General features: G+C 41.7%; 8 protein-coding genes across 8 annotated transcripts; 4 read left to right on the top strand and 4 right to left on the bottom strand.

Moving 5' to 3' along the window:
- The first annotated feature begins 2,529 nt into the window (after positions 1-2,529).
- On the top strand, positions 2,530-4,699 carry LOC131887789 (uncharacterized). The gene has a single exon (XM_059236489.1). It carries the CDS (start codon positions 2,545-2,547, stop codon positions 4,378-4,380), a length of 1,836 nt encoding a protein of 611 aa, XP_059092472.1. The 5' UTR covers positions 2,530-2,544; the 3' UTR covers positions 4,381-4,699.
- Positions 4,700-6,063: 1,364 nt separating this feature from the next.
- LOC131887798 (cuticle protein 16.5-like) lies at positions 6,064-7,198 on the top strand. Its single transcript, XM_059236503.1, has 2 exons — positions 6,064-6,188; positions 6,323-7,198. Exons 1-2 carry the CDS (start codon positions 6,171-6,173, stop codon positions 6,938-6,940), a joined length of 636 nt encoding a protein of 211 aa, XP_059092486.1. The 5' UTR covers positions 6,064-6,170; the 3' UTR covers positions 6,941-7,198.
- Positions 7,199-13,800: 6,602 nt separating this feature from the next.
- LOC131887797 (cuticle protein 16.5-like) lies at positions 13,801-14,967 on the bottom strand. Its single transcript, XM_059236502.1, has 2 exons — positions 14,811-14,967; positions 13,801-14,676 (listed from the first exon to the last, which is right to left on the bottom strand). Exons 1-2 carry the CDS (start codon positions 14,826-14,828, stop codon positions 14,059-14,061), a joined length of 636 nt encoding a protein of 211 aa, XP_059092485.1. The 5' UTR covers positions 14,829-14,967; the 3' UTR covers positions 13,801-14,058.
- Positions 14,968-16,632: 1,665 nt separating this feature from the next.
- LOC131887623 (uncharacterized) lies at positions 16,633-18,393 on the top strand. Its single transcript, XM_059236253.1, has one exon. It carries the CDS (start codon positions 16,633-16,635, stop codon positions 18,391-18,393), a length of 1,761 nt encoding a protein of 586 aa, XP_059092236.1.
- A 486-nt stretch (positions 18,394-18,879) lies between these two features.
- On the top strand, positions 18,880-21,320 carry LOC131887791 (uncharacterized). The gene is made up of 2 exons (XM_059236495.1): positions 18,880-19,472; positions 19,835-21,320. Exons 1-2 carry the CDS (start codon positions 19,123-19,125, stop codon positions 21,243-21,245), a joined length of 1,761 nt encoding a protein of 586 aa, XP_059092478.1. The 5' UTR covers positions 18,880-19,122; the 3' UTR covers positions 21,246-21,320.
- On the bottom strand, positions 21,231-21,993 carry LOC131887801 (microsomal glutathione S-transferase 1-like). Its single transcript, XM_059236506.1, has 3 exons — positions 21,728-21,993; positions 21,423-21,656; positions 21,231-21,354 (listed from the first exon to the last, which is right to left on the bottom strand). Exons 1-3 carry the CDS (start codon positions 21,836-21,838, stop codon positions 21,262-21,264), a joined length of 438 nt encoding a protein of 145 aa, XP_059092489.1. The 5' UTR covers positions 21,839-21,993; the 3' UTR covers positions 21,231-21,261.
- Positions 21,994-22,038: 45 nt separating this feature from the next.
- On the bottom strand, positions 22,039-23,170 carry LOC131887802 (microsomal glutathione S-transferase 1-like). Its single transcript, XM_059236507.1, has 3 exons — positions 22,596-23,170; positions 22,227-22,457; positions 22,039-22,150 (listed from the first exon to the last, which is right to left on the bottom strand). The coding sequence occupies exons 1-3, from the start codon at positions 22,704-22,706 to the stop codon at positions 22,064-22,066; spliced, it is 429 nt and encodes a 142-aa protein (XP_059092490.1). The 5' UTR covers positions 22,707-23,170; the 3' UTR covers positions 22,039-22,063.
- A 2,865-nt stretch (positions 23,171-26,035) lies between these two features.
- Positions 26,036-26,929, bottom strand: LOC131887800 (microsomal glutathione S-transferase 1-like). The gene is made up of 3 exons (XM_059236505.1): positions 26,527-26,929; positions 26,223-26,453; positions 26,036-26,152 (listed from the first exon to the last, which is right to left on the bottom strand). The coding sequence occupies exons 1-3, from the start codon at positions 26,647-26,649 to the stop codon at positions 26,063-26,065; spliced, it is 444 nt and encodes a 147-aa protein (XP_059092488.1). The 5' UTR covers positions 26,650-26,929; the 3' UTR covers positions 26,036-26,062.
- Positions 26,930-27,171: the final 242 nt, after the last annotated feature.

Raw genomic sequence — 27,171 nt, forward strand, 5'->3', positions numbered from 1 at the left:
TTCAGGAACGAGTTGTAGAGCAGCCTTGGTTCTGAGACCTAAAAAGTCAGAGTCATATTTTGCCACTCATCTAAGCAGTTTTTTATATTAAGTACCCGATTTCGCTCGTGATGGGAGCCCTAATCGAGGTCCTCGAAGCGCTGGAAAGGTGACATTCCGGTTCAAAACACATTATCAAAAACCATCATGATCCCCAATTTTCAGAGTTAGCCATGGTCATTCAACTTTAAACTTTGGGACAGAGTACAATCGAATCCTGATTTAATGCTGCGCCATGTGAATGATAAAACAACATTGACATATCCAAGCCTTTTCCTGTACTCACCCAAACTCTTTCGAAATAAGCATCTTGTCGGGACTTTTTCGTATTTGGCACATCCAACATTTTTTTTTCAGAAAATGACACGAATATTCGAATGCTCAGACGATGTTTTTAACTGAAAATACTATTATGCCATAGCAATAGGATACAATCACGCAATATTTTTTTTTGTTTTTTTTTTTACCCCGTTGCGCCAAAGCGCCATCTCTCGGATATGTAGTGATGTGTCAAATGTAAAAATGACATCGCTTTTTCAACCAACAATTGAACTTCTGTGTCAAACGAGCATAAAGCTTCAACTTTTTAATCGCTTCTAGCACTATCGTTTGGTTTTCTCCGCTAATTTCAACACTATAGAGACGTGTAAAGAAGAAGCTCGGATTTCAGCTGTGTGGCCTAGCCAGGCTGCGCCACAATCGCGGCAAGATCTACCATGATTTTAGCACATCCAGTGCTTCCAAATTTTGAGTGACAAAATTTTCGCCATTTTTCGTTTGATAATTATCTTGATCCAATTAAGTCTCACATTCACTAGCTAAAGATATCATAACATGGCACGTGACAAAAATATCCAATAAATACAAAAAAAACATTTGGTGCCAACATATTGTCATCAGTAAGAAGCATAGTAACACTTAATTCATGGCGGAACCAGACGATGCGCTTGTGTGAAATCCCAAATCTTTACACCTCTCCAAAGTAATTGACTCATACTACAGCTAAAACTTCGACACATCTCTACGTAAGTCAAAAGGGGGCGCTGAGGTGCAAAGGGGTAAGCAACATCCTCCGTAAGCATGTGCTTTTCCGATTCCAAGTAATTGTGAATGTAATTGCCTACATTTCAGCAGTTACAATTGATATGTTCCAATTGCAAATAGTAATTTTGTTAATCTCTCAAAATTGCAACAAATTTTATGAATTTCGAAAATGAATCCATGTTTCATGTACCAAAAGCAGATCCTCCAGACTTGGCTTTCTTATACTTGTTGTCAGGGCTGTTCACAGAATGTCATAAGAAAGAAATGACTTCCAAATTGGCTAAATATCAAAATAGGAAAGCAGTTAGTTGACTGTAATTGAGTATTTTTGATTTATTCGAAATAAAATGTAATCTTAATGAAATTAAACGCATTGCATTGGGAACCAATTATTTGCGAGTGTAATTGATCTTCTTTAACAAATGGCTGGGACTAATTTGGGCCATTCATAGTTTTTTCCCCTTTTTTAGCACTACCATGGCCTGAATCACGAGTGTTGTAGTTTTAAATCAAAACATGGACACTTACGCAAACATTTCATCCAAAAGTAGCAATTACTTGGGCGTCAACAAAATCTCTTTATTTAAAGTTTAAAGCCATTAAATCTACTGACCTGATCGTCGCTGGCTTTTACTACCAATTCGGAAACCAGTTCCGTTGATCTAACTAGTTTCAAGTGACTGAAGCACATATATTTTTCAGAAAGAACAGTACAGTATCATGCTGCTGTCCAGTCCCAAGCTTTCTAGCTTCTCCCAGTACGAGAGCTCTCTCATTTCCTCCATGTTCCTGGTAAAACATGTTTGGACCTATTTTACCTTTTGCAAATCTGCCAAACTGATTTTATTTGATTGTTCCCTTTATGTTGTTCTAATTTTAATGGTATACTTACTAAGGCTTTCATTCTAAGCATTGGTTAGAATTCTGCATATATAAGAAACTGAAACTACCATGATCATCAACGAAGAGAAAAGAAGACGTGAACAAGACAAAGTGAAAAGCTGAAAAAAGTCCATCTCTTCCATCAGAAACTATGAATCTGGTAAGATGTTTTATTTATAGTTGATTTCGTAAGCCCGCCACAATTTCCCAGCCGATGGAAGTGAGGATCTCAAATCACCGTCTTCGTGGTATAACTTTGTAAATATAGCTCTCAAACCCGGCATGTGGCCCTAATTACCCAAGAATGATATTTTGTGTATCTTTAATCATGTTCAAATTTCCAATGGGACAGATTTCTCGTTATAAATAATTTAGTATTGACTTGTTTATAATTACATTAGAACCTGTCATGATCGTTCAAAATTCGCCATCTGGAAAACGACTAAATCTGAATGCGACTGCATGTCTTTGTATCCTGTTGGCATCAAGCATAAAGACGCGTTCACTTTTTGGGTAGAACTACAGACCCTAACTTGAGGGGTCTCTAGGCAGAACCTACTTATTCGTGACATTAGTTCTATGAGGACGGCAAACATGGAAGTATCTACGGCATTGCTTCTAATATTGGTTTGTGCCATTCAATCCAACTTGGGAATTACTTCCCCAAAAAGTATCTTTGAAGACTATTTTGCATTTAAACTAAGTCGAGACCCTCTCAGTGCAAGTTACATGGGTTTTCATGAATACGACAGCCTAACGCCAAACAACTCGGTAGCATTCCTGAAGAACGTTGTTAGATCCAAATGCCAAGACTTCCATGACCAAGCCAACAACCTTTCTCGAGCTGAAGACATCTATGTGTGCGAACTGGACCGTCTCTATCTGGATCTGATTGAGTACGAGACAGAAATCTGCATGAGAGGAATCGATCTCGAGGGATACGTTTTTCCTGCAATAACCGTCTTCAATGGCATCCAAAGCACTATCAATTACGAACCTTCAGCTTATGAGTTCAATACGGTGGAAGACTTACAAAATCCTTTAAAGAGAATCAAAGCCTTACCCCAAAGGATCAACGACATCATTGAGGCTTTGGAGGTTGGAATCACCAGAAATAAAACCTATGCTAAGGATTCCCTTGATAGGATCAAAGAACAATTTGAAGCCCTCTACGTCAATGATGCAACTAAGTCCATATTCTATGAAGTCTTTAACCAACTCCCCACCCAATTTGGCGAAGAGGTCGTCACCAAACTTCAAGAAGAGGCAAAAGTGGTCATTTCCGAGCAAGTCATTCCCGCTTATAAGAAATTGGATGACTTTATTCAATCTCGCTACTACAATTATCTACGACCCTCCATTGCAGTCTCGTCCATCAATAATGGAGTAGAATTTTATCAGGAAGCCTTGGATTTCCACTTCTCCCTAGATTCAGTAACTCCACAGGAAGTTCACGATCTAGGTAAAAGAGAAGTGGCACTCTTAAGAGCTAAAGTCGAGGACATCCTTGAGGAAAACAATGTGACCGTTCCAATCTCTGAACTTGCAGCCTTTATCAGAGCACAACCGGGACAGACCTTCGAAGATCAGCAAGGCATTCTAGACTTTATGGAGGGGTTGATCACCTCAGTTAACAAAAAGCTTCCGGATTTGTTTTTTGAGAGCATCACATCCCCCGAATCTCTCAATGTCAATGTTGAACCTATGCCGGAAAATGTGGACGGGTTTGCTTATTTTGTACGTGGTTCCAAAGACGGGAAACGGACTGCCAAATACGTGGTGAACCTGAAGAACCCGGCCGACTTGCCGAAATTCTTACTGACGACCCTAACACTACACGAGGCTAATCCGGGTCATAGTATGCAATCTAGTTTTCGAATGATCTACTCTTTGCCAGACTTTTTGGCCAATTTGATCACATTTCCTCACTCAATGGGAGCATATGGATTTCCAGGCTATACGTCCCACAAGGAGGGTTGGGGTCTGTATTCGGAATTTCTTGGCGTTGAATTGGGCATGTATGAAGACTACAGAGACCTGCTTGGATACTATTCTGGTGAGCTTCTGAGAGCGTCACGCCTGGTTGTTGACACCGGGATTCATGTTTTGGGATGGACCAAGGATGAAGCCTTGGGGTACATGCTAGAGAACACCATGTTTTCGCGACCAATCTTAGAAAGCCAAATCAGACAATACATCACTAATCCTGGACAGGCCACTTCCTACAAGGCGGGCGAAAAGGTCATTCAAATAATGAAGGCGAAATTTTCGAAGAAATTTGGCTCGAGGTTTAGTTTGAAAAAGTTTCATCATTCCGTGCTGGCTTGTCAAGTTCCAATGAAATTTTTAGAAAGGTGCCTGAGCTTGTACATGCCAAATCCAGAAAAGGAAAATTCAAAGGTTTCACTAATTTAGATATGAGTGTACAACAATGATTCCTGCTCGCATTTGGGAATCAGCGAAAACAGAGACTTTCATTGTCGAATTTTGATTTAGAGACCTTGGATGGACCAATGAATCCGAGTATAACACAGTAGCTCGTTGCCCAATGGGCTACAATGATTTTCCCTTATTTTAGCTTGCAACTCTTTCGCATCATGATCAGTGCTGAATCCTTGTTTTGGACAAAATAAACCATGGTTCTACAAAAAAATACTACACGGAGTCCTCGATCAAATTGTTTAAAACTCTAACGGATATTCAAAGGTTCTATTTCTATTTTCTTTTCTTCAGATTCTGGGACTTTATCAGTGAAGGCATTAGAATTGGAAAATGAATGAAAATACAAAATATGAAATGTAAGTCTATTGTTCATTGATTTGATCACACAGATAAAACCTTTTTGATGACAAATGAGTATTTGCAATGTGGGGTTAGAGAAGTAGAGATAAGGACGATCAGACGAAGAGGAAACTGACGAACATTGCTCCATTAAAAAGAAACGTCAATTGCTCTAGGCAACAGAGCTACACAAAAGCACAACTTATTGCACTGCCAAACTTTCCTGGGCGATCTTGGTCAAACTCTACATGAACATGCTCGTCGTTTTGAACGTAGCTGTTGCGTACATTTTCTCCCTACACTTTCCTTGCAACTTGCAACTTAAGCACTTTTCGATCGTAGGGATCAATTGACTTAACAACTTTTTAAGGTCAAAGAATAGAAGGATGCAGTTTCCAACGAAGAACAGAGCTGTTGTGAAGGTATTGTTTGCGGACCATGCCAATCCAAAACAACCCGGATTTGTAGCTGATGTGTTGGCAGGGGCGCCGTGACAGTGCGGCTCGGGAACGGATAAAGTGGTTTTCCCTCAACTTGGTCTAACGTTATCAGGGTCACTATCCGCTTTTCGGTGGTCTGTCCATCCCAAATCCTGAAAGATGCAGGCAACCGTTGTCTGGTTTGATCTGGTCAAGGCGGCAACCTATTGGAGAAAGCTCTTAGGATTGAAGGAAATCTGACATTTGACCGCAGTTGTGGCCCAGGGGGAGGGAAATCACTGTCCAGAGTCAAACACTTGGTTAGGTTCCATTTAGATCCTGTTCAGATTTTAGGCGAGAGTCATATCTTTCTATTGAAACACAAAATTGGAAGGCTGCGTAATATCGAAAGCATTTTTCGCAAAATCAGGCCGATCATTTTGGAGCACGCGGTATTTGGTGTGTTGGGATTAAGGTATTTTATTGGTTGTAAACTGCTGGCGTCTAAACTAGATTTTTGCATGATTTCGTTCGTACAAAACATAGTCAAAATGTATTTTTCAATAAATCTTGTTATTTTTCTTGAACAGTTGATTTAGGGTGCAAGAACATTATCAATTTTTAACCTCTTACCGAATTCAATTCATATGAAACTGTGGGACGCCTTTCAAATATCAGGCTTCAAAAATGCTGGGATCACAAATGAAACTGAAGACACTGAAAACCAATGTGTTATGTCAGAGCAAGCGACGGTTTTGGTTTCCAGATGATGTACCGTCGTTGCTGGTCAGACCAAGTACAAGTGAATAGAACCACTACGCATTGTCCATACTCATGAGAACACAGTACATCCTTCTCAAAACGTCGTTGCGTCTCCGCAGATGTAGAACAGGCCATCCACCTGGATATCACACGCCGGCGCATGGTTTGGAAGGACCTATAAAAGGCAAATTTTGTCAGAGTAGAATCATTCTCAGCATTCAGTTGAAGATACTCACAAGCAAAATGAAGGCTTTCGTCGCTGTAAGTACCCCAATTGTGGTTGGCTCTTCTGCCCTCTCGGACCTTTATTTCGGCTCCCGTCTATTTCCATGCACTCCCTCCATTTCTGATCATATCTCATCCACCATCATGACGTGTCTCTGTTCATTCCTCAGGTCCTCGCTCTCGCCTCTTTGGCTCTCGCTGATCCCACCGCCAAGGCTGAGGCTGATCCCGCCTACTTGTACGGCGGCTACGGTTATGGCTACGGTTTGGCTCATGCCTCTCCCATCGCCGCCGCCGTGGCCCCTGCCGCCTACACCGTGTCCAAGACCGTCAGCCCTGTGGTGAGCTATGCTAATGCCCCCGTGTACAGCACCGCCCACGCCGTGGCTAGTGTGCCCGCCGTCTCTGCTCTTCCCGCTGTGGCTGCTGCTCCCAATGTGTACAACTTGGGATACAACAACTTGGGATACAACTTGGCTTACAACAACTTGGGATACAACAACTTGGCTGGATTTGCTGGCCTTCCCTATGCCAATGTTGCCTATAACCATGGTCTTTTCAAGCGTGAGGCCGAGGCCGAGCCCGAGGCTGATGCTGAGGCCGCCTACTACGGTTACGCCGCCTACGCTGGTCTGGCTCCTCGTGCTTATAGCCCCTATGGTCTGTACAACGGCTACCGTGCTGCTTACCAACCCTACGCCGCTTATTCCGGTGTGTCCGCTTATGCCGCTTATCCCAGAGCCCTTGGATATGCTGGTCTCGCCAGACCTTATGGTTATTACTACTAAGCACTCTTCTGCCCAGTCAATGCAACTCAGCTCCGCCTCAAGATCAGCCAAAGACAACGACAGCCCTTCAATCTGCTCATCCTCAACTGAATGCTAAAAAATGTTCAGTGTCCCCGAGGTCTTGCTTGAGTTTTCGAACCCAAGAAAGAGCCTCTGGATAGGAACTGAGAATCAAAACCAATTTTGTGCAATTTTGCCCCAACACACACTTGGACAAAAGATTGTTTCTTATCCAAAGAAATAAAATCAAAAAGCATACGTTTCTTTCTCAAGTTGATTGATCCAATAGATCCAATTCACACTCTACGTACGCACAGCACTTTCAAAGTTGAAACTAGATTGCAATGCAGAGTATTTGAAGCCATTCATAACGAATGTTCGTTCCTACATGAACAAGCAAGAATAAGGCCCGGGGTTTATTTCATTATGAATAATGTCAGACCATGGACTTGTTACTGAATTCATCTTTTTACTTAGTTTCCTTTCAATTGAGATTCTTATTCAAGATGGATGTTGCTAATTTGTAGTAACGCACACAACAGTGTGTCCCGAAATCGAGTTCGTGTAATGGTACTTTTAAAAATCATTCTGAGATATTCATTGTCCTTCAGCACACAAAACCTTTTACCAACCGTTTTCTTACCGGAGTCCCCGATGCTAAATTGATTTATCCACGGCAAGGTGTTCATTTCTTTATGAAGAAGTCAGAATACAGCTATCTCGCTCGGCCTTCCATTTGGTTAATGGGTGTTCCAATTGAGGGATGTTCCCTGTCCGTTGTCACAGCCAAACATGCAACATTAATCATTACCTCACCCTCGGGGATGACCGCAGTTTCGTCCCTTTCAGCTGTTGAAGCAGCAACTCATGCTGGAATTTAACGACCTTAAAGATGCGCGGACTTGGTTAGCCTGGGATCTAACCAGGATGCGCAACTTGGAAAGCGGATGCTCTACCAATAAGGACCCATACTTGCAACGTCTGACAGCCGAAACAAAACGGGAAGAGACACTACTAGTGCCTTGCCTTGAAAGCGATTTCTTTTTCGGACTTTATATGACCCGGGTCACAAATTATACATCAGAATTTAATAGAATTAGCCAAAAGCAACACAAACTCATTATAATTCAATAAAAAGGAATCTGCCCAATCGGCCCTTTATTTGGTAGAGGCTGAGTGACAAAGCGCCCTCTGAAATGCAGAACATAAAATATATTTCGTGCAGCGTAAGGGGGCGGCTATACGGTACTCAAGTATGCCTTCTTTCAGCAAGCCATTATCAAAAACAGATAATGCAGATGATTTTCTATGCATTTCCAAATACAAACCATGAAGTACTCCATGTACAAACATCATGATAAGAGGTCATGAAATGTCTGTTTTCAACATAATTCCTAAAAAATATGAAGACAGTTGAAACACCAATGGCGCCTTTCAGACAATGAAAGTAAATCCTATTGAAATCACACAACAGTTTCATGCAAAGCCTAAAAGTAAATTGTAAGCAAAAATTCCAAGAAAATTTCGAAGTGAGGTCCATAAAACATTTGCAAAAAATGCCTTTTGAATTTTTGTACAAGAGGAAAAGAAAATGTAATTGAAACTGATTGAACTACAATTGAACGTAATTGCAATAAAAGTTTTAGAAAAGTTATTGCCATTCAATACATTTCAAATCCAAGTGCATTAGCAATTGACAGAATTCTGTTGGATGTATCGTACGTTTAAGTCTAGAGATAGTATAACGATGCTAACTCTGTTCTAGTCGATTTTCCGGCCACCTCTTGAATATGCCTAGCCCATTTGGGGTCCAATTAGTTCAGCACTTTTGCAACAGGGTTAATAACTTAAATCCAAAGATGTTTTAGCAGAAACATTGAAGGTATGAGATATTAAACAATTTGGAACTGCACCCGTATTCAAAGCAGGTACGAAAGGTATCTGATACTGTACTTTTTCATGAGTATCTATGAGAAATGACCCAGGTTTTGGGATCGATTCTAGTGACTATAGAAGTTTAATGTGCATTCTGTTAAAATCACAGTCAGCTCGAACAATGAAGTCCTCATCACTTCCTTCTTTCTCGGGCTCTTCGCTGTTCAATTTGTTGCCGACTAATATGCGATGGAACCATCAATGGGTTGATCCTTTTTTTAAGTCTTGGACAAGTTTTTGACTAAGATACTTGATCGCCCCTATTTCATGGGCTAGCCAAATCTGCCAACTCTAAATCGGTGAATGAGATGATATATGAATATAGTTATATTGTATATGTTATTTGAACTTTCAATCACATATTTCAAGAAATACAAGATAATAAAAGAGTTTTGGTAATAAATCCGCAAAATACTTGAGAAAAAGGTAAGACGAAGATACTTAAAATGTTTTACTATAGTACAATCGGACTGTCGTTGATGTGGAAGAAGGTGAGAGCGGACGAACTTTATGTAAAACTGATTCTTCGCCTTTAATTGGTGGTATTGATTTGAAGGTCATTCTCTTACAAATAACTGTGTTGTGCATCGAATGCATTGTACATTTCCCCGGATGAATCCGCTAAGAGAACCAGGTCATCTGGATGGCAATATTACAGAAATGTCTTTTTGGGGAAATTCATAACGGTAAGCCTTGATGCGTGAGGTCGAATACGAAAATAATTGTTCATGTAGTGTATTCCCCTGTGGAAGGCCAATGGAAGAAAAGCAACATTGGGATAAGTCCTAACCATATTGAATATAGCGTAAATGTTTCAAGAAGGTCACGAATTATAACCTTTCATTTTATTAGTACTGGGGATTACATCCCTGCAGCCGTTAGAAAAGCCCGTAAAAATTCAAACAAACAACAAAAAAAAGAATGAACCGGTACCATAGTTGGAGCTTGAAGAATATCCGTGTTCCGGCCACAAATTGCATTTGGAGAAATCCTCATTTGTTGTATTGCTTTTATTGCTGATGTTGGAATGTCCAATTTTAAAGAGGTGAGAAGGTGGGGAAACAGTTTCTCCGGAATCCGAATTGGAACTCTGGATGGAGATCCCTATGCTGGGTTATGTTCATTGGATGTGCTCATCAAACGTTTCATTATGTTATTTGATCTTGTGCTACACAAAGGACCTGGAGCACATCTCCTGGCTGACGATATTATTCACGCTCACTTTTGCCTCAACAAGCGCCGCGACTTTTTGTTACTTGCCTCCATATCTCCGAATTTATTTGAGCAATCAACAAGATTTTCAGGTATTCAAAAAGCCCCATCGAGCTTCCAGAGAATTAATATCGATTTTTAATTTCACAAAAGAAAAAGTTATTTTAATATATAATTTCACTTCAATTCCGTCTTTTGTTGACAGCAGTTGCACGATTTGTTGCTTCTTATCTTGACAGAACGGCCGGTCTGAGTGTGTTGTGTTGTGTTATTTAAGTGGTCACGTGGCTGCTTAAGCAGGTAAGACACCTTTGTTCTTTAGCTTTCTCTTCTTCCTATCACTAGCAGTTTAGTCTTATATCTTTTATTTTATGTTCATGTCGTATTTCACTTTTTTCGTATGTCAATATTTTTATCCCAGTTCTACGTTATTTCATGTATCTTTGATTTAAGGAGTATTTCATTATTTGATGGTTTGGTCTGTTCATTTCCTGTACTTATAAATGCAGTTGATTTTTCTTGTTGTATTTTATCAGTATTCTATCAGAAGGCTCTAGAACCTTCTTTTGTTCTACTCCATTCCATTGTCTCTTAAGAAGCAAGATCTTGCTTGTTCCTGAAGTTGAGCTAGTGTGTGTTGGCTGAGGCTAGCTAGGTGGTCAGCCAAGAGTAGGTCATTGTAGTTGTCCTCTGTTGCTAACCACAACCCAACGCGACCACAAATTTTCTTCTCTTATCTGTCCCTAGGGAGTACTTTCCTCCTTGGTGTCTGCCCAGCATGTGTGTTGCTTACGTGCTCTACAGCTGGTTCTCATTCACACGCGCTGGATTCTCTCTCCCTTTTGCCCTCTTGGCTCCGTCGCCTTCTTCTTTTACTTTTTTCATCTTTAATATTCCTCTCGCTCATTTCTAACGGTTTTTCTCTTTAAACTGAAGGAAGCTTCCATAATACTTCTCCATATTCTTGTTCAGGTTCCAAGTATTTTTGATTAGGATCCCTCAAATAGTCTTGCTTTCAATAAACATGGAAGCTTTGTTGAAGGGACTTTCTGAAGGGGCCAGGAACTGTCTTGAGCTGGTTTGGGATAGGACAAGCCTTTCATTATGGAAGCCTTAATAGCTTGGGTTGGTCACACCCAGCCACTACTTGATTGTGGGATGAACCAGTCAAGTGTAGGCAAAAGGGACACAGGCACTGACACTCTTGATTTGATTGAAATGCTCTAGAGTAAAACCGGGTCAAAAAGGTCGGTCTGGCTAAGTTCAAGTTCAAAAATGAGCATTGGCCGTTGATTAAAAAAAGGTTAGGAGAGCTTGACCTCATTTCAAAGCTGAAAAAGGAATCATCCATTGATGTAGCCTCAAACAAAATGATTCTAGTTTTTGAGAATGTCTGTTCCCCTCTAGCAATCTCTGAATGTGTTCCACAAGGAGGGGCACAGTCTATAATTCCGAAGTATAGGAAAAAAATTTTCAAAAGGAGTTGCAAACCAGCAAAAGGCTCCAGAACAATTTGAATCCACTAGTTGTGGCTAGCGTGCTTCAAAGAAAGTTGAAATATATCCAAAGTAGAATTAAGGCCTCCATTAATGTTCATGAAGTCCTTCGTACTTGCCAGGCTGGGCTCCGAGCCCATTTTAGCACAGTTACCCAACTGATTGAACATATTGAGCGGGTTATTGAGGGACTAGAGAGCCATGAATCAGTTGATGTAGTTTATCTCGACGTTGCCAAGGCCTTTGACAAGGTAGATCATGGCCTTTTAGTTAACAGGCTCCATGAGATTGGGATCCAAGGCAACGTTTTCACTTGGCTGAGAAGTTTCATTTGTGGTAGGAAACAATTAGTTAAGGTTGAGGGATCCCTTAGTGACAAGGGAATGTCCCTCAGGGCTCCATTTTGGGTCCTCTCCTTTTCATTATCTTCATTGCTCCGCTTCAGAAGCTTGGTAGTAGTATTGTCAGTATCTCTTCTTATGCTGATGATACAAAATTGGTATTTGGTAGGAATGGTCAGGATTCCGGTTGTCTGGCAGAGGTCCTAGACCAAATCTACTCCTGGGTTGCTACGAGTAACATGGCACTGAATGGAATGAAATTTCGCTCAATGACCTTTGGGTAGACTCCACTATTAGATGATGAAGGTAAGGATATTGAGCAGGTCTCATCCATGAAGGGTTTAGGTATAGTCCTCCAAGATAATGGAAAGTTCGATGAGTATGTCCAGTTGAAAGTTGGTAAGGCTTTTCAAACATGTGGTTGGATATATCGCACATTTAAGTCCAGAGATAGTATCACGATGCTAACTCTGTACAAGTCGATTGTTCAGCCGCATCTTGAACATGCCTCTCCTATTTGGGCTCCAATTAGTTCAGCAGGTTTGCAAAAGCTCGAGCAGGTCCAAAGATGTTTTACTAGGAACATTGAAGATATGAGAGAGCTCTCGTATTGGGAGAGGTTAGAACGGTTGGGATTGTACAGTACTCAGAGAAGGTACGAAAGGTATCTGATATTGTACGTTTTCAAAAGCATTCATGAGCTTTGTTCCAACCCAGGATTTAGGGTCAATTGTAGTGACCGTAGAGGCTTAACGTGCGTTTTGAGAGCACATTCAAGCCCTCGAGAATCCAGGCTAGTTAAAACAATGAAGTCAAACTCTCTTCTTTCTCATGCTCCTTCATTGTTCAATTTTCTGCCCCCAAATATTCGTAGGGCTTATGTAGGCGTTGATCCAGTAGCAGGATTTAAGTCAGACTTGGACACGCATTTTACTAAAATTTCCGATCAACCTTATATTCAAGGATTAGCCAGATCAGACAACTCAAATTCGTTGGTCGATCAAATAATATGTATAAATAAAAGTCAATTGAAATTAATAATCTTCTCGTCTTGAACTGCTGGGATTCCAATCCCGTTACTGGTAAGGAAATCCGCAAAAAAGAGAAAAAAGAAGAATAGGTTTTTGAAAATTTCAATTTTTATGTGTTTATGCATGTAAGTTTTTTATGTGTGCTAAAGTACTAGAAAGCAATAAAATCGACGTTGTTCTCTATGATTTTCTGACGTAGAAAAATGCTAAGACGTGTGAACGTCAACACTTTAAAGGGTATTTTTACAACTATGTTTCACAACTGGAATGCTCAAACTTTTGGCGGAAAATGATTGTAACTGTCGCAGATCCAAAATGGTTATGGACTACTCTAAGTCAAAAGTGAACCAATTTGAACGAAATCGAGGCAACAGTTCATGAAAGGCAGCTCTAGAATATCTGTCAATATCAGCATCAGCGGGCCCTCCTTTCACCAAGAACTGCGCCGTCATTTGTCGTGGGAGTGGTCAAAAAAGGGTCCAACTTTGGCAAGGCCTAGCTCGGCAACCAGGGGTCCTTAGCGAAAGAGAGCATCTATTGACAAAATACATTTTTTTTGTACCCCAAATAGTTTCTGAGCAGGTTGTACATGCTTCACATCAGTTCATTTGTCCACGATTTGCTCAAACGCACTACAAAAAGATGAATTCAGTAACAAGTCCATGGTCTGACATTATTCATAATGAAATAAACCCCGGGCCTTATTCTTGCTTGTTCATGTAGGAACATTCGTTATGAATGGCTTCAAAAACTCTGCATTGCAATCTAGTTTCAACTTTGAAAGTGCTGTGCATACGTAGAGTGTGAATTGGATCTATTGGATCAATCAACTTGAGAAAGAAACGTATGCTTTTTGATTTTATTTCTTTGGATAAGAAACAATCTTTTGTCCAAGTGTGTGTTGGGGCAAAATTGCACAAAATTGGTTTTGATTCTCAGTTCCTATCCAGAGGCTCTTTCTTGGGTTCGAAAACTCAAGCAAGACCTCGGGGACACTGAACATTTTTTAGCATTCAGTTGAGGATGAGCAGATTGAAGGGCTGTCGTTGTCTTTGGCTGATCTTGAGGCGGAGCTGAGTTGCATTGACTGGGCAGAAGAGTGCTTAGTAGTAATAACCATAAGGTCTGGCGAGACCAGCATATCCAAGGGCTCTGGGATAAGCGGCATAAGCGGACACACCGGAATAAGCGGCGTAGGGTTGGTAAGCAGCACGGTAGCCGTTGTACAGACCATAGGGGCTATAAGCACGAGGAGCCAGACCAGCGTAGGCGGCGTAACCGTAGTAGGCGGCCTCAGCATCAGCCTCGGGCTCGGCCTCGGCCTCACGCTTGAAAAGACCATGGTTATAGGCAACATTGGCATAGGGAAGGCCAGCAAATCCAGCCAAGTTGTTGTATCCCAAGTTGTTGTAAGCCAAGTTGTATCCCAAGTTGTTGTATCCCAAGTTGTACACATTGGGAGCAGCAGCCACAGCGGGAAGAGCAGAGACGGCGGGCACACTAGCCACGGCGTGGGCGGTGCTGTACACGGGGGCATTAGCATAGCTCACCACAGGGCTGACGGTCTTGGACACGGTGTAGGCGGCAGGGGCCACGGCGGCGGCGATGGGAGAGGCATGAGCCAAACCGTAGCCATAACCGTAGCCGCCGTACAAGTAGGCGGGATCAGCCTCAGCCTTGGCGGTGGGATCAGCGAGAGCCAAAGAGGCGAGAGCGAGGACCTGAGGAATGAACAGAGACACGTCATGATGGTGGATGAGATATGATCAGAAATGGAGGGAGTGCATGGAAATAGACGGGAGCCGAAATAAAGGTCCGAGAGGGCAGAAGAGCCAACCACAATTGGGGTACTTACAGCGACGAAAGCCTTCATTTTGCTTGTGAGTATCTTCAACTGAATGCTGAGAATGATTCTACTCTGACAAAATTTGCCTTTTATAGGTCCTTCCAAACCATCCGCCGGCGTGTGATATCCAAGTCGTCGTTGCAAATTGAGCAGACCAAGAGGACGGTCCGTTCAACTTCTTCGTCGACGTAATGACGTATTGAAGATGTACTGTGTACTCAACAGTATGTAGGATACTTCGAAATACCATACACTTGAAGTTACTCTGACCAGCATCAACGGTAGGTCTCGAAACCAAAAGCGTCGTTTGATGTTACATAACCCACCAAAGCTCTTCCTTCACTACGTACATTCGACCTCAAAGCAGTTTGAACCGAAGATTCTCATTCCTTCATGGGGGAGGTAACCTGGTTCTGGTTCACTATCTTTTCTAGCGTCTCGCATAATTCGACAACGCGAGTCACATCTCATCACATAACCACACAGGGGTAAATATCTACTGCCTATCCAGATGTATCAATGCTTGCTTGAGAACCTTCTTTTTTTAAACATTCGAGAGGCGAGTCCAAAGATAAAGAAACGCTTTTGAGTTGTGACGCAACCATCGCTTTTGAGGGCTCGAACAATACGTCAAATCCGAGAATTCATTCACCTTTCCTTGGTTATGGTTTGTGGTACTGGAATGACATGAAGCTTTTGTCATCTTAACTATGTCGATTCACGGTAGAACACAGTCAATCATCGTAAATCAAACATTTTGGAACCACCGACCTCTCAATTATTTCCCTTGCATTTAACGCCAATGCCTTCTAGGTGTCTTTTGAGAATCTTGAGAATAGAGTAGTTCTGTTATGTTTTCAGATTGACATACATTCAATTTTCAGCTATCGGTAGGCAACAATAGGGAGTGGGGCGGAAGAATTTGTTAGCTGAAGGTGTTAGCTTATCGGTTTAACAAAGGTATTTTAGTGTTATTTGATTAGCCTTCGCCATCTGAAATAGTCCTCCATGTATTTGTCAAGTTCGTCACCACGCGCGGTAAAATAGTCACCAAATGTGGTTAAACTTGGCTCAACATGTCTATGAACATGTTACTTGATAACCGGCTTTAGTGCATATCAATCTAAAAGCTTAAATTCTTTTTGAAGGGACTCAGATCAGGTGAGTGTACATGGAAACAAGCTCCCGGAAAATGTGACTATCCACAAAGATTCGACATTCTACGAGTATCCCTCGGTAAAAGTGACACTCCAAGAATAGCTTGTCTTTACCTGTTGGGTCTGTGAGGCAGGTTCATTTCTTGGCTAGTCTGTGAATGGAGCATCTGCAATAGCAAAGCAATGTCTCCCTTCGAATATCCAGAGCGTTCACGGCGAATAAATCCTTGAACCGAAACCGGTTCGGCTCTTGGTAGTTCCTCAGGGGCCTGACCAGGGTGCTTTGAGGGCCTATCAAATAGAAGAATCATACCAAAAGATATACGTGCATTCAACTTCCAAAACTCAAAGCTTCTCGACAAACGACAATCGACACGATGTTTGGTCATAACTGCTCACTGAGTCCTATGATTTGGTTGAACATATTCTTAAAGGGGTCTTTTAAATAGGGCCTCAATGATATCAATGTGTCACCAAGTAATGGCTTTATAAACGGAAGTCATGGTCCAAATGCAGCTTTTACCTGGTTCGCTAAATTGGGGCACAATAAGTGGTTTTCAGGTGTTGCTCTTAAGAGAGCTTGAACGAGAGAAAACCAGTTTCTTGGATTTAAAAACCAGTGTCATCGAACCTGATTGGTGTCAGTTAAGGGAGTGAAGTGACCCTATTACAAAATGAAAGGAATAGTATTCTTTCAAGCTTTAGTTTGGGTCACTGTAAGTATTCAAGCCTGTCCAGAAATCCCAGAGAAGCCCATCCCCGACACTAGGGAAAGGTTGTTTCAAGACTATGCCCAATTCAAGGCCCAGCTATCACCTTTTGATCGACAGGTGAAGGGCCAATTACCAGATTATTCCGAAGAGTGCAACGCCAATGTCATCAAAGCGATAGAGACGTTTCTCGACCGAGCGAAATCCGTATCCAAATGGAGCTTCTTCCAAGATGATAGGGAGAAGCTCTTTCTAGATACCCTCTTGTGGGAGTGCTCAACACAATTGGAAGCTCTGGGCGGAGTCATCAAATATTTTGCACCCGTAGACCCGTTTGAAGGAGTCCAACTTACCTGGCCAGCACTGATGGCCCAGACGAAGCTTGAATCAAGAAATGACATGGATGACTATCTTGGCCAACTGAGCAAAATTCCCAAAGCTCTTCGAGACATACAAACTTTACTAGCAAGTGGCATGGCTGAGGGAGTCACCTACTCGCAAAGCACTTTGGCACAAACGGATAAGCAATTTTCCAGCCTTCAAGTCACTCGCATCGAAGATTCGCCGTTTTACCAACCCTTTAAAAAACGGTCTCTCTTCTCGTTAGGAGGAGATAAACTGGATTTGATGCAATCGCGAGCAAAAACCTTAATCCGTGACCAAGTGTTGCCTTCATTTAAGAATTTGGCCAATTTTTTGCAATCGGAGTACCACAAGGCAGCCAGAAAGGAGCCCGGGATCTCGTCTTTGCCCAAAGGTTTGGAGATGTATCAGAGCTTGGTTAAGTTTCATACAGCCTTGGAGATGCCTCCACAAGTGATCCATGATATCGGAATGAATGAGGTGCTTCGTCTTCAATCCGGAGTGGGTTCTGTCATTCAAAGGCTCGGCCTGAACATGACTTTCATTGAATATTCACGCTTTACAAGGAATAATCCCAAAGAGAACTTCCTGAACCGCCGTTCATTATTGGACCAGATGAGAGATCTCATCGCCAACAAAATCAATCCGAAGTTGGAAGCCTCCTTGCCCTCTGAGTTTCTTGGCTCCGATTTTCTGGATGTAAAAGTGGAACCCATGAGCGAGAACAGTCTCGAGTTTGCTGCGTACAATGAGCACACCAGAACAGTGGAAATCAACACCAAAACCCTCTCCTCACTCAAGAAATTTGATCTCAAAAGTCTCCTTTTAAGTCTGGCCAATCCGGGACGCAATCTGCAGAGTCAGGTGAAAAGCAAATCAGACTTTTTACCAGATTTCATGACCATGACCTCCAATTACGCTCCAAGTTATCCAAGTTATCGTGGGTTCACGGACGGGTGGTCCTTATACGCCGTATATTTGGGTGACGAAATGGACTTATTTATGGATTCCGGAGATCTCATTGGGTTCTATGCCGCTCAATTGAGTAATGCTGCGGATCTAGTGGTGGACACGGGTATTAACACCATGAATTGGTCTCACACCAAAGGATTAGCCTTCTATCTTGAGCACACGTTCATGGATGCGACGGCTTCAGAGATGCGGCTGGCAAAGATCTCATCTCATCCTGGGGCTTTGATGGCCAGCAAGTTGGGAGAACGGGCCATCATGAGTCTGAGAGTTGGCAGGGAACGCTTAACAGAAGTGGAGTTCCAATTGAAAGACTTTCATGCTCAATTACTCCGATGTCAGATGCCGCTTGAACTTCTGCCAAAATGTATGGATATCAAAGATGTTGTTTGAGTTTTCCACGACAGAATCATTAAAAATATCATTCATTGAAAATTGACCTTGTGATAGCCAGGTCGTGAGAAATTTCGAGAGTTTGCCAAGCCTTGCCATTTCGGATATTCTTCTACACAAAGGAAGAGTGGGATTTTTTATTTGCCCATGCAGTTTTCAGCTTTCATCTCTTTGATGTCAGATATCTACGTTTGGAGAGTAAAAATATGATGATAAACCTGAAGGCTGCCATTTTGAAGTATTATTTGCTAAATAAAGTGAAAAAGGTGTTGTGTTTTGTAAACTGTTGATATTGAATCTCAATTTTTTGTTAACCCTGATGTTCTTCAGTTCCAAAGGTTCTCATCGTTCTCATCATTTTTAATAAGTGGAGGTTGCGTGACTATTTCAACCCAAGCCGACCTTCGTAGTTTGTACCATACCAGCGCAACCTATTGTTGTTGGTAAGTTTCATTTTTCTTATAAAAATTGAAGCGTTGTCTGAATTTTGGATACTTTTTTTTGCTTATCCATATCGATTCAACATGGCAACTCAAAAAGGTAGAGTCACGGTTAGGATTGTGAGTTCTATTCCTCAGTTTATTTGAATGATTACGTAACTATTGACGAGGATAAACACAAACATTGCCCAATGCGCCGTGTATTGTTCATTTCATTGATATGTGAAGTGCTCAGTCGTTGACAGTGTTGTCGTGAATTCTCAGTTTACCGTATTTGAAGAGCCTAAATATGGCGAAAGATACTCAGACAATGTTTAAGGACTTAACGCAACGTTACTTCCATTGGAAAATGAAGTGTTACCCAATTTTTGCCACGGTCCAAGGCATCCGTGAATATGACGGACTCATGCCCGATAGAAGCTTGAAAGCAGTGGAGCACAACAAATCTCAATGTGAACAATTCCTCAGGGAAACGAAGGGCGTTCTTGCCATCCCTGGATGCCATTTAAGCCATAAACAGATCAGATATTTGAACCTAATGATTTTTGAAGTCAAGTCTTGTCTTGTGGGACACTCTCTTGGGGGACATTTCTTCCCCGAAGTGAATTTTCTCGAAGGAGTGCAAGATAAATTGCCCAGGTCACGGACTTCTTGAAATATGGACTGTAAGCAGGTTCTCCACCTAATCGGCTAGCCTCGGGTGACTTTTATAATAATGAATTTTAAAGCGGTTGTTTCACCGTTGAATCATTTAAACCGAGAGGAGGCAGAAGATTCATATTTTATGTACCCATTATTTCATAACTTTGACTACCTCTCCTCAGGTCCTTAAGGCAGATTTTGAACCCAAATTTTCCAAAAACAATTCAATTGACCTAGGTATTTATTTGCCAAGATATTTTGACCATATTAATTAAACGCTAGTTTTGAATAAGGTGAACGGTTCAGGGAACATGATTTTTTTCCGTTTGAAGTCCATATCTCTAGAAATCTGTGCCCAGGTACATGACATTGGAGCATTTCTGCAAGCTGGAGACAGTAGAAGATTGCAATTTGGTCTTGGCCAGACTGTCGTCTGTTTCACGATATTGCGAAGGGATGATCGAGGCGTTGGAAGCTGGCATGAAAGCTGGGATGACTTATTCGATTGAAGCCTTGAGTCGAGTTCCAAAACAATTTGAAAGGCTTCAAGTCCAGGACGTGACTCAATCAGCATTTTATGCCCCATTCATGGCCATGAGCAAAACTGTAAACATCGGCCAAGAAGATGTCCTGAGAATTCAAACGGAGGCCCAAAATATCATAAAGCAAACAGTTCTGCCAGGTTTGAAGCACTTGAGTACTTTCATCAATGACATATACTCCAGATCCATTCGCAAATCCCCCAGTATATCATCTCTTCCTAATGGTGATGAATTCTACAAGGCTTGTTTGCAATTCCACAGCTCAGTGAAAGATTTGACCCCTGAATATGTCCACCTGTTGGGGGTCAAGTTGGTCCGTGAACTTTTGGAAGGAGTTAGCAAGGTTGCTAAATCCGTTGGGTGGAATGGTGGACCTCAAGAATTCTTAAAACATGTACAAAATGACCCGAAGCAACGGTTTCAATCGAAAGCGGAGCTGGTTGAGTACATCCAGGACATGATCAAGAACAAGATTGGCCCCAAAATGAAGGACGTCATCGAAGATCGATTTTTAACACCCGAATTCTACCACGTGGATGTGGAACCCTTGCCCCCAGGTAATGGAGCCATGGCTTATTATTCAAGAGCCTCGCAGGATGGTCGTCAGAAAGCGGCCTTTTGGCTCAATTTGGAGAAGGTGGAAAACTTCAAGAAGTTTGAACTCATGTCTTTGGCATTGCATGAAGCCATTCCAGGTCATCACTTTCATTTGACACTCTTTAACCAAATGTACGGATTCCCAGATTTTGTGAAGAACCCGGTTTACGACGACATTTCTCTGTCTCCCAGCCGAGTTCCTTTTTATACAGCGCATATCGAGGGTTGGGGTTTATACTCAGAATACCTGGGATTCGAAATGGGTCTTTTTGAGAACCCCTATGATCTCTTGGGATACTATTCGTGGAACTTGCTGAGATCGGTGCGTTTAGTGGTCGATACGGGTCTACATCACTACAATTGGACCAGAGAGCAAGCATTGACGTATCTGACTGAAAATACGGCCTTGAGCCGCAGGAATTCTGAGGGTGACATAGATCGTTACATCACTTGGCCGGGACAAAGCATCTCCTACAAGTTGGGCCAGATCAAGATCCTAGAATTCCGGGAGCAGGAACAACTCCATTGGGGCGATAAATTTGATCTCAAGAAGTTTCACACGAGAGTCCTGGCTCGTATTGGTCCTTTGGACGAATTGAGCTCTTCCACTTTGGAGTATGATGAAAGTTAACTTTATTCTCATACGTTTAGAATACAAAATGTGTCAATATCTGAACAGACATATATAAATTGATCGTTAAACCGACACCAAAAACTATCCCTCGAGAAGGTTGTGCCATCTGTAAGTAGAATAAATGGTTTCCAAATTTAACCTTGCATCAAGCTCTTCAGACAGAGTTCATCTAACCTCTTTCAAATACAGGACGGTGTGAGCGACTCTGGTCAGAAAAAATAACCGGAAGCACCACAAGGCCGTTCCGTAACCCGGATTAGATGCAACGAGGGCACCGCCCAAGAACAGAAACGGTAGGATATTTTCGAGATCATTCCGAAGAGCTCGGCACCATCTCTGAATTTCAGGATCACTCTGTGACACAAGTCCCTGGGGTGAACAGGCCGCATCCTCTGGATTAGCGAAGATCTATTGGTTTCAAGCACTTCATTTTGTAAGAGAATTTAACGAAACAAATATGGGCAAATTACGGAACTTACGCCTTTGCTCATTCTTAAAAGACTTGAAAGAATATCGGTAAGTAAGAACTTGAGAATTAGTAGACTGGAGTAGAATAAGTAGCACTTGAGTATGCCTTCGTTTACTTCCATTTTGACGTTTAGTTTTAATCCAAATGCCGTAACTCGAAGATCAGCTGATGTTCAAGTGATACACTTAGGTTGCCGCTAGGTTGCCGCATTTAACATAGAGTTCTACCGAGTTTATGGACATGCAAGTTACCTGTTTGGCCTTAGGTCGATGAAAGGACCAAACAACGAAAAATTATTTTCCTCAAAGAAGTGAAAAAATATAGATTGTCAAGCCTTCTGTATCTCTTAAAATCCAGTGATAATATAATAGATCATGTAAAAGTTAACAATCATTCCGGTGAAAAAGGCTAGAGCTCGGGATGGTTGGGGAACCTGAAAATTAAAAAAAAAGCATCAATATTATCGTTCATTCTCTTGTGTGAACCCAAATCATTGTTGCATTATTTACCTGGAAAATGTAAACAAACGTATGAATGAACCTGGCAGCGGTAAATACTCTGAAGCACATCATGGCTGCGTAGGTTGTCGGGTTGGTGAGCAAGTAAAGAGGACCCAAGAAGAAAAATGGGAAGATGTTTTCCAAATCATTCTGGTGAGCTCGACGAACACGTTCCACATCAGGATCTTGGAGAGTCACCTTGCCCTTCGTCGAAATGGCGTCTTCAGGATTCGCAAATGCCTACAAATTCGATCAAAAACTGAGGGATTCTCGGATTCTTTTCTCATAGAATGAAAGTAAATTTGAATCGAGGTTCAAAGTTAAGATACAAGTTATTGTAAATAAGAAGTTGTATTAGTACCGGGGGAGTTCACTTACCTTCTTTGCGAATCTCTGTCTTGCCGTCAAAAAGGCCATGACGAGGACCTTACCCGCCAAGAGAGCGCCATAAAAGGCAAAAGACTTGACCAGGTCCTTATTCATCTCCATGATTCTAGTAACTAATGTAATGTTATCTTTCGATCATGAAACCGTGTACAATGACCTGACGAATATGTACTGACGTGTAAGTACCCAACGATACGCCGGGTCTCTTCCACATGGACTTTGTAACAAAACTCGTTTGCTCAGCTGCTTTAAAATAGTTGTCCAGTCACTAGATATTGTCCACCACATACAGTCTGGGAGAGCAAAACACGGAATTCCACGCCCAAGTAAAACATGATCAATAGACTCCGATAAAAATGGTGTTCGTTTGTCGAGCAGAAATTCGAGATGGTTACACTAACCGGTTGTCTTTCCAATGCCTCGGTTATGCTCTTTGCACATTCGAACCGTCAAACTTTTACAATTTCAGGTCGACGTAAAATCAGCAAATTTTGTCGGATTCTAATGATCAATCATTTCAGATTTCAAGATATGATATCAAGATTTACAAAAACACATCACTCATTTTATAAAGTGGTGACCATCTGCAGCCCACTTTGCCCTAATACTGGACTTGAATGCCCAGTATGTCCCTCTGATTCAATCCTTGGGCATTTTTGACTACCACTCTCCCTTGAGCTTTCTAGACTTCCCTCCAGCCTTGAGGAATCCCACATTGGGGGGAGGAGACACAAAGGCCTTGTGTTGATGGCACTCAACATGGAACTGTGAAGAGGACTGAATCTGGTTATGAGGGAGGCCACATTGATGCAAATTGTACGTTAGCTAAGTTCTTTTGAAACCAGCTTTAGGTGAACTTGGCTGTTTGGACATGGCAAAAGTCCTACATCACAGCAAAGTTGAATTAACTTAAAACTTAACCAGCCATGTCTATAAAGCTTGGGCCCTCAATTTGGAGACCAAGGAGGTATCAGTAACAGGGGAATCATTATAGGGAGCCTGGTCTTGAACTCAGATGCCCGGTCCCCTATAGGAATTTGCCTTTTTGAATTGTGTCTTGGTGTAGACCACTGAAATCATCAACCAATGGAAACCAGTTTGTTATGGCACAAACTTCTAAAATTATGGACTGTGAATGAGCTACCCGCCAAATCGACCTGCTCTTGGTCATAGCAACTCTGAGCCACCTTTCGAATTAAAGTAAAGAAGTAAGAAATGTAGATATCCTCAACTGCAGGTAGGTCATTTTTACAATTTTCTTGTCAAGTGGGTTGTTTCAAAGTTATACTGTCAAAAGCTTAAGGAGCTAGCTGGCCAAGAGCAGGGTGAAAAGGCCAATTTATGTATGTAGTGTTTACTTGTGATGTGTTTTGAACCGGAATGTCAGCTTTTTTGCTTCAAGGACCTTGGTTAGGGCTCCCATCACGGGGTAAAGAGGGTGGACAAGCAAAATCAAAACTGCTTCAATGAGTGGCAAAATGTGACCCTGCCTTTCCAGGTCTCAGAACTAGGCCTCCTTTCAAACTCATTCCTGATCTTGGGGCTTCATTTCTGGGCCCCTTTTTGTTGAATTGGGAGGCCTACCAGAGGTTCTTCAAACTAAATAGCTGATTTTCCAGTTCAAAACCCATCACTAGTGTTTACTGGATAACTTTGGACATTTTTTCTCATTTTTTCTCTTATGCAAACTCTAAGAGACAATGAAACACATTGTAGAGCCCTTTGAGGTAAACGGGGAAGTCATAGCTCTCTTGTGTGTTTTCAATTTCCAAGAGTTTAGAAGCAACAGCTCATTGCTCTATTGATGAGTTTGTTGAGATTGGCAAGGCTTGTCAAGTTGAGCGTTTAAATGATCATGTGGTTACAGAGCAAGACGCTTTAGAGGCCATCAGGGACTTGAGGCTTTCAAGTTCTCCTGGCCCTGATGGCGTGACATCTAAGTTTCTAGTGAGATGCTCACTGGTTCTTGCTCCTGTTTTCTCGTGCTTGATGCGTTGCATCTTGGATCAGGGCAAGTTCCCCTCTTTTCTGAAGCTAGCTCACGTTGTTCCAATTTTCAAAGGGTGAGATAACTCGCTCCCCAATAACTATAGGCCGATTTCTCTCCCTTCGAATATTGCAAAGGTGTTTGAGAAGAACATGAAGTCCATAATTGCTGAAATTCTGGAAGTCAATGAAGTCCTTTTTCCTTGTCAGCGCTGGTTCCGAGCACATTTTAGCAGGGTTATCCAACTGATTGAGCACTTAGAGCAGGTCATTGAGGGACTGGACAGACACGAGTCAGTTGATGCTGTTTATCTTGATTTTTGCCAAGGCCTTTGACAAGGTATATCATGGCCTGTTGGTTAACAGGCTCCATGAGATTGGGATCCAAGGCAAGGTGCTCAATTGGTTAAGGAGTTTCATTTCTGGGAGGAAGCAATTGGTTAAGGTTGTGGGATCCCTTAGTGACATACATGATGTCAAGTTGGGTGTTCCTCAGGGTTCCATTTTGGGTCCTCTTCTTTTCATCATCTTTATTGTTCCGCTTTAGAAGCTTGGTAGTAATAATGTCAGTATGCTGATGCTGATCCTATGCTGATGTATCCTATGCTGATGATGCAAAATTGGTAGTTGGCAGGGCTAAACTTATATATTCAACACGATCTTGTTGTCTTATGAAGTTGCTTTTTTGGTATAAAGTGAACGGTTCAGGAGATAAGAAATTTTTGCTTCCGTTCGCAGCCCGCATCTCTAGAAGTCGGTGGTTATGGTTATGGTCACCACTGCAAAGCCTCTTGAAAATCTTATAGCATCAGTTCTTGAAGGTTTTGACATTATAGAAAACAATCTTTGAGCACCTAACTATTTATGATATCCTTGATGAGCACTTGAGCATCAAGGAAATTAACTCTCCTTTACCTTCTATCTCGCAAGCCATTAAGAGATAAGCTGTTTTAACATTAGAGCAACGCTAAACATTCTAGGTATTGTAATGGGAACAATATTGTTTTTGAAGTAGTGCATGCTGATCAGAACCATGTTAATAGTGGCTTTAGAACTTTGTAATATGATATTGGTAGAAGAAGAAATTGAGGAAATCAGCTCAGAAACTTGCATAAGCAGATAAGTCTGTGGACTAAAAAATGGAGAAACATTTCCGTTCAGCAAATCAATATCATGTCATTATGATATATGAATGAAAATGTATATTTTTCTTTTTGAAAAATAAAAAAAAAGAGTTATAAAACAAGAACTTTCAAAAATTCCTAATAATATACAAATAGTTCCATAAGCAAATCAAAAAAAAGACCCGCCGTCACATAAGGGCTTGTACATATTCAAGGTAACAATAACTTTTGAGCAATCACATGGGAATATTCGTTGGCTAACCGTTCATAAATAAGTTTGAGTCACTGACGAGTGATAAGAGCAACAATTGGACGAATATCTTACTCTTGTTTGGAAATATTTATTCCTTACAGGTAATGAAAGAATATGACCATGGCCATGAAGATATTGCACAAAATGCTGACCAAGAAGGCGAGGAATCTGGAAGGCTGAGGCATCTGAAAATGAGAGGATTGATTCTGGAGATTTGAGCTTTCGCATCGCCTGAGAGTTTGTCTCAGGCCTTACTTGAAATAGATAGACAATGGAGTGCACAATTCTGGCCAAAGTGAATATTCGGAACAAATTGATGGCGACGAAAGTGGAAGGACCGGTTGTGCAATAGGCAGCACCGAGGAACAGAAATGGAAAGATTGTCTCCATGTCGTTCAAATGAGCTCGGCGGACCCGTTCCACGGATTCATTGTTCAGATCGATTTTGCCATTATTCATTGCAGCATCCTCTGGATTGGAGAAAATCTAAAAATAACAGAAATTATCGAATGAAACGTTATCTCCGGATTCCTGTGTTCCACTAAAATACAATCCTTACCTTCTTAGTAATCCTTTGGTAAGCGGTCGCGAATGTCATGGCCATGGTTTTCAAAGTCACCACCGTGGCGTAAAACAGGTACGCAGAGATGATTTCGGGATTGACGTTCATGATGTTCATCATTGCTTTTCACTTTGTCCAAGACTTCTGTTGTTATGATTTGAGGTTCTGCACTGTTTCAGGCCTCACAGCTTCCCCAAGCAGAGCAGGTTTCAGTCTGGCTTCTTTTCCACTCATTCTACACTTATTTTTCACCTTCAGCGAAGGGCTGGCCAAACCTAGAGCTGTTCGAATACGTACACATTGTACACTTGCACACAATACTTGTATACTGCAAAAGAAGCAACATCGACAGCTTGTCCAAAAGAGGGCACTGTTAATGCGGCAATTCTTTGCGAGACGGGTACAAATGGATGAATAAAAGCTGTAGTCAAATTTACGATCGGCCAAGTACAATAAGTACGGACAAGAGGGTGTACAAGAAGAGCGCTGAAATAGTCAAATATTCCAAATTAAATGCGCTTTCAAAAACGCCCATCAATCAGCAATTGAGCTATCATTTCTTAAGCTAACTCATGCTAATGTCAGTCCCGTTCTCAAAGGAAAATAAGTATAAGATTCATTCATTTCTGGCTCACTAAGCGC

Source organism: Tigriopus californicus, chromosome 10 (assembly GCF_007210705.1).
Source record: "Tigriopus californicus strain San Diego chromosome 10, Tcal_SD_v2.1, whole genome shotgun sequence".
In the NCBI taxonomy this organism is placed as follows: Eukaryota; Metazoa; Arthropoda; class Copepoda; order Harpacticoida; family Harpacticidae; genus Tigriopus; species Tigriopus californicus.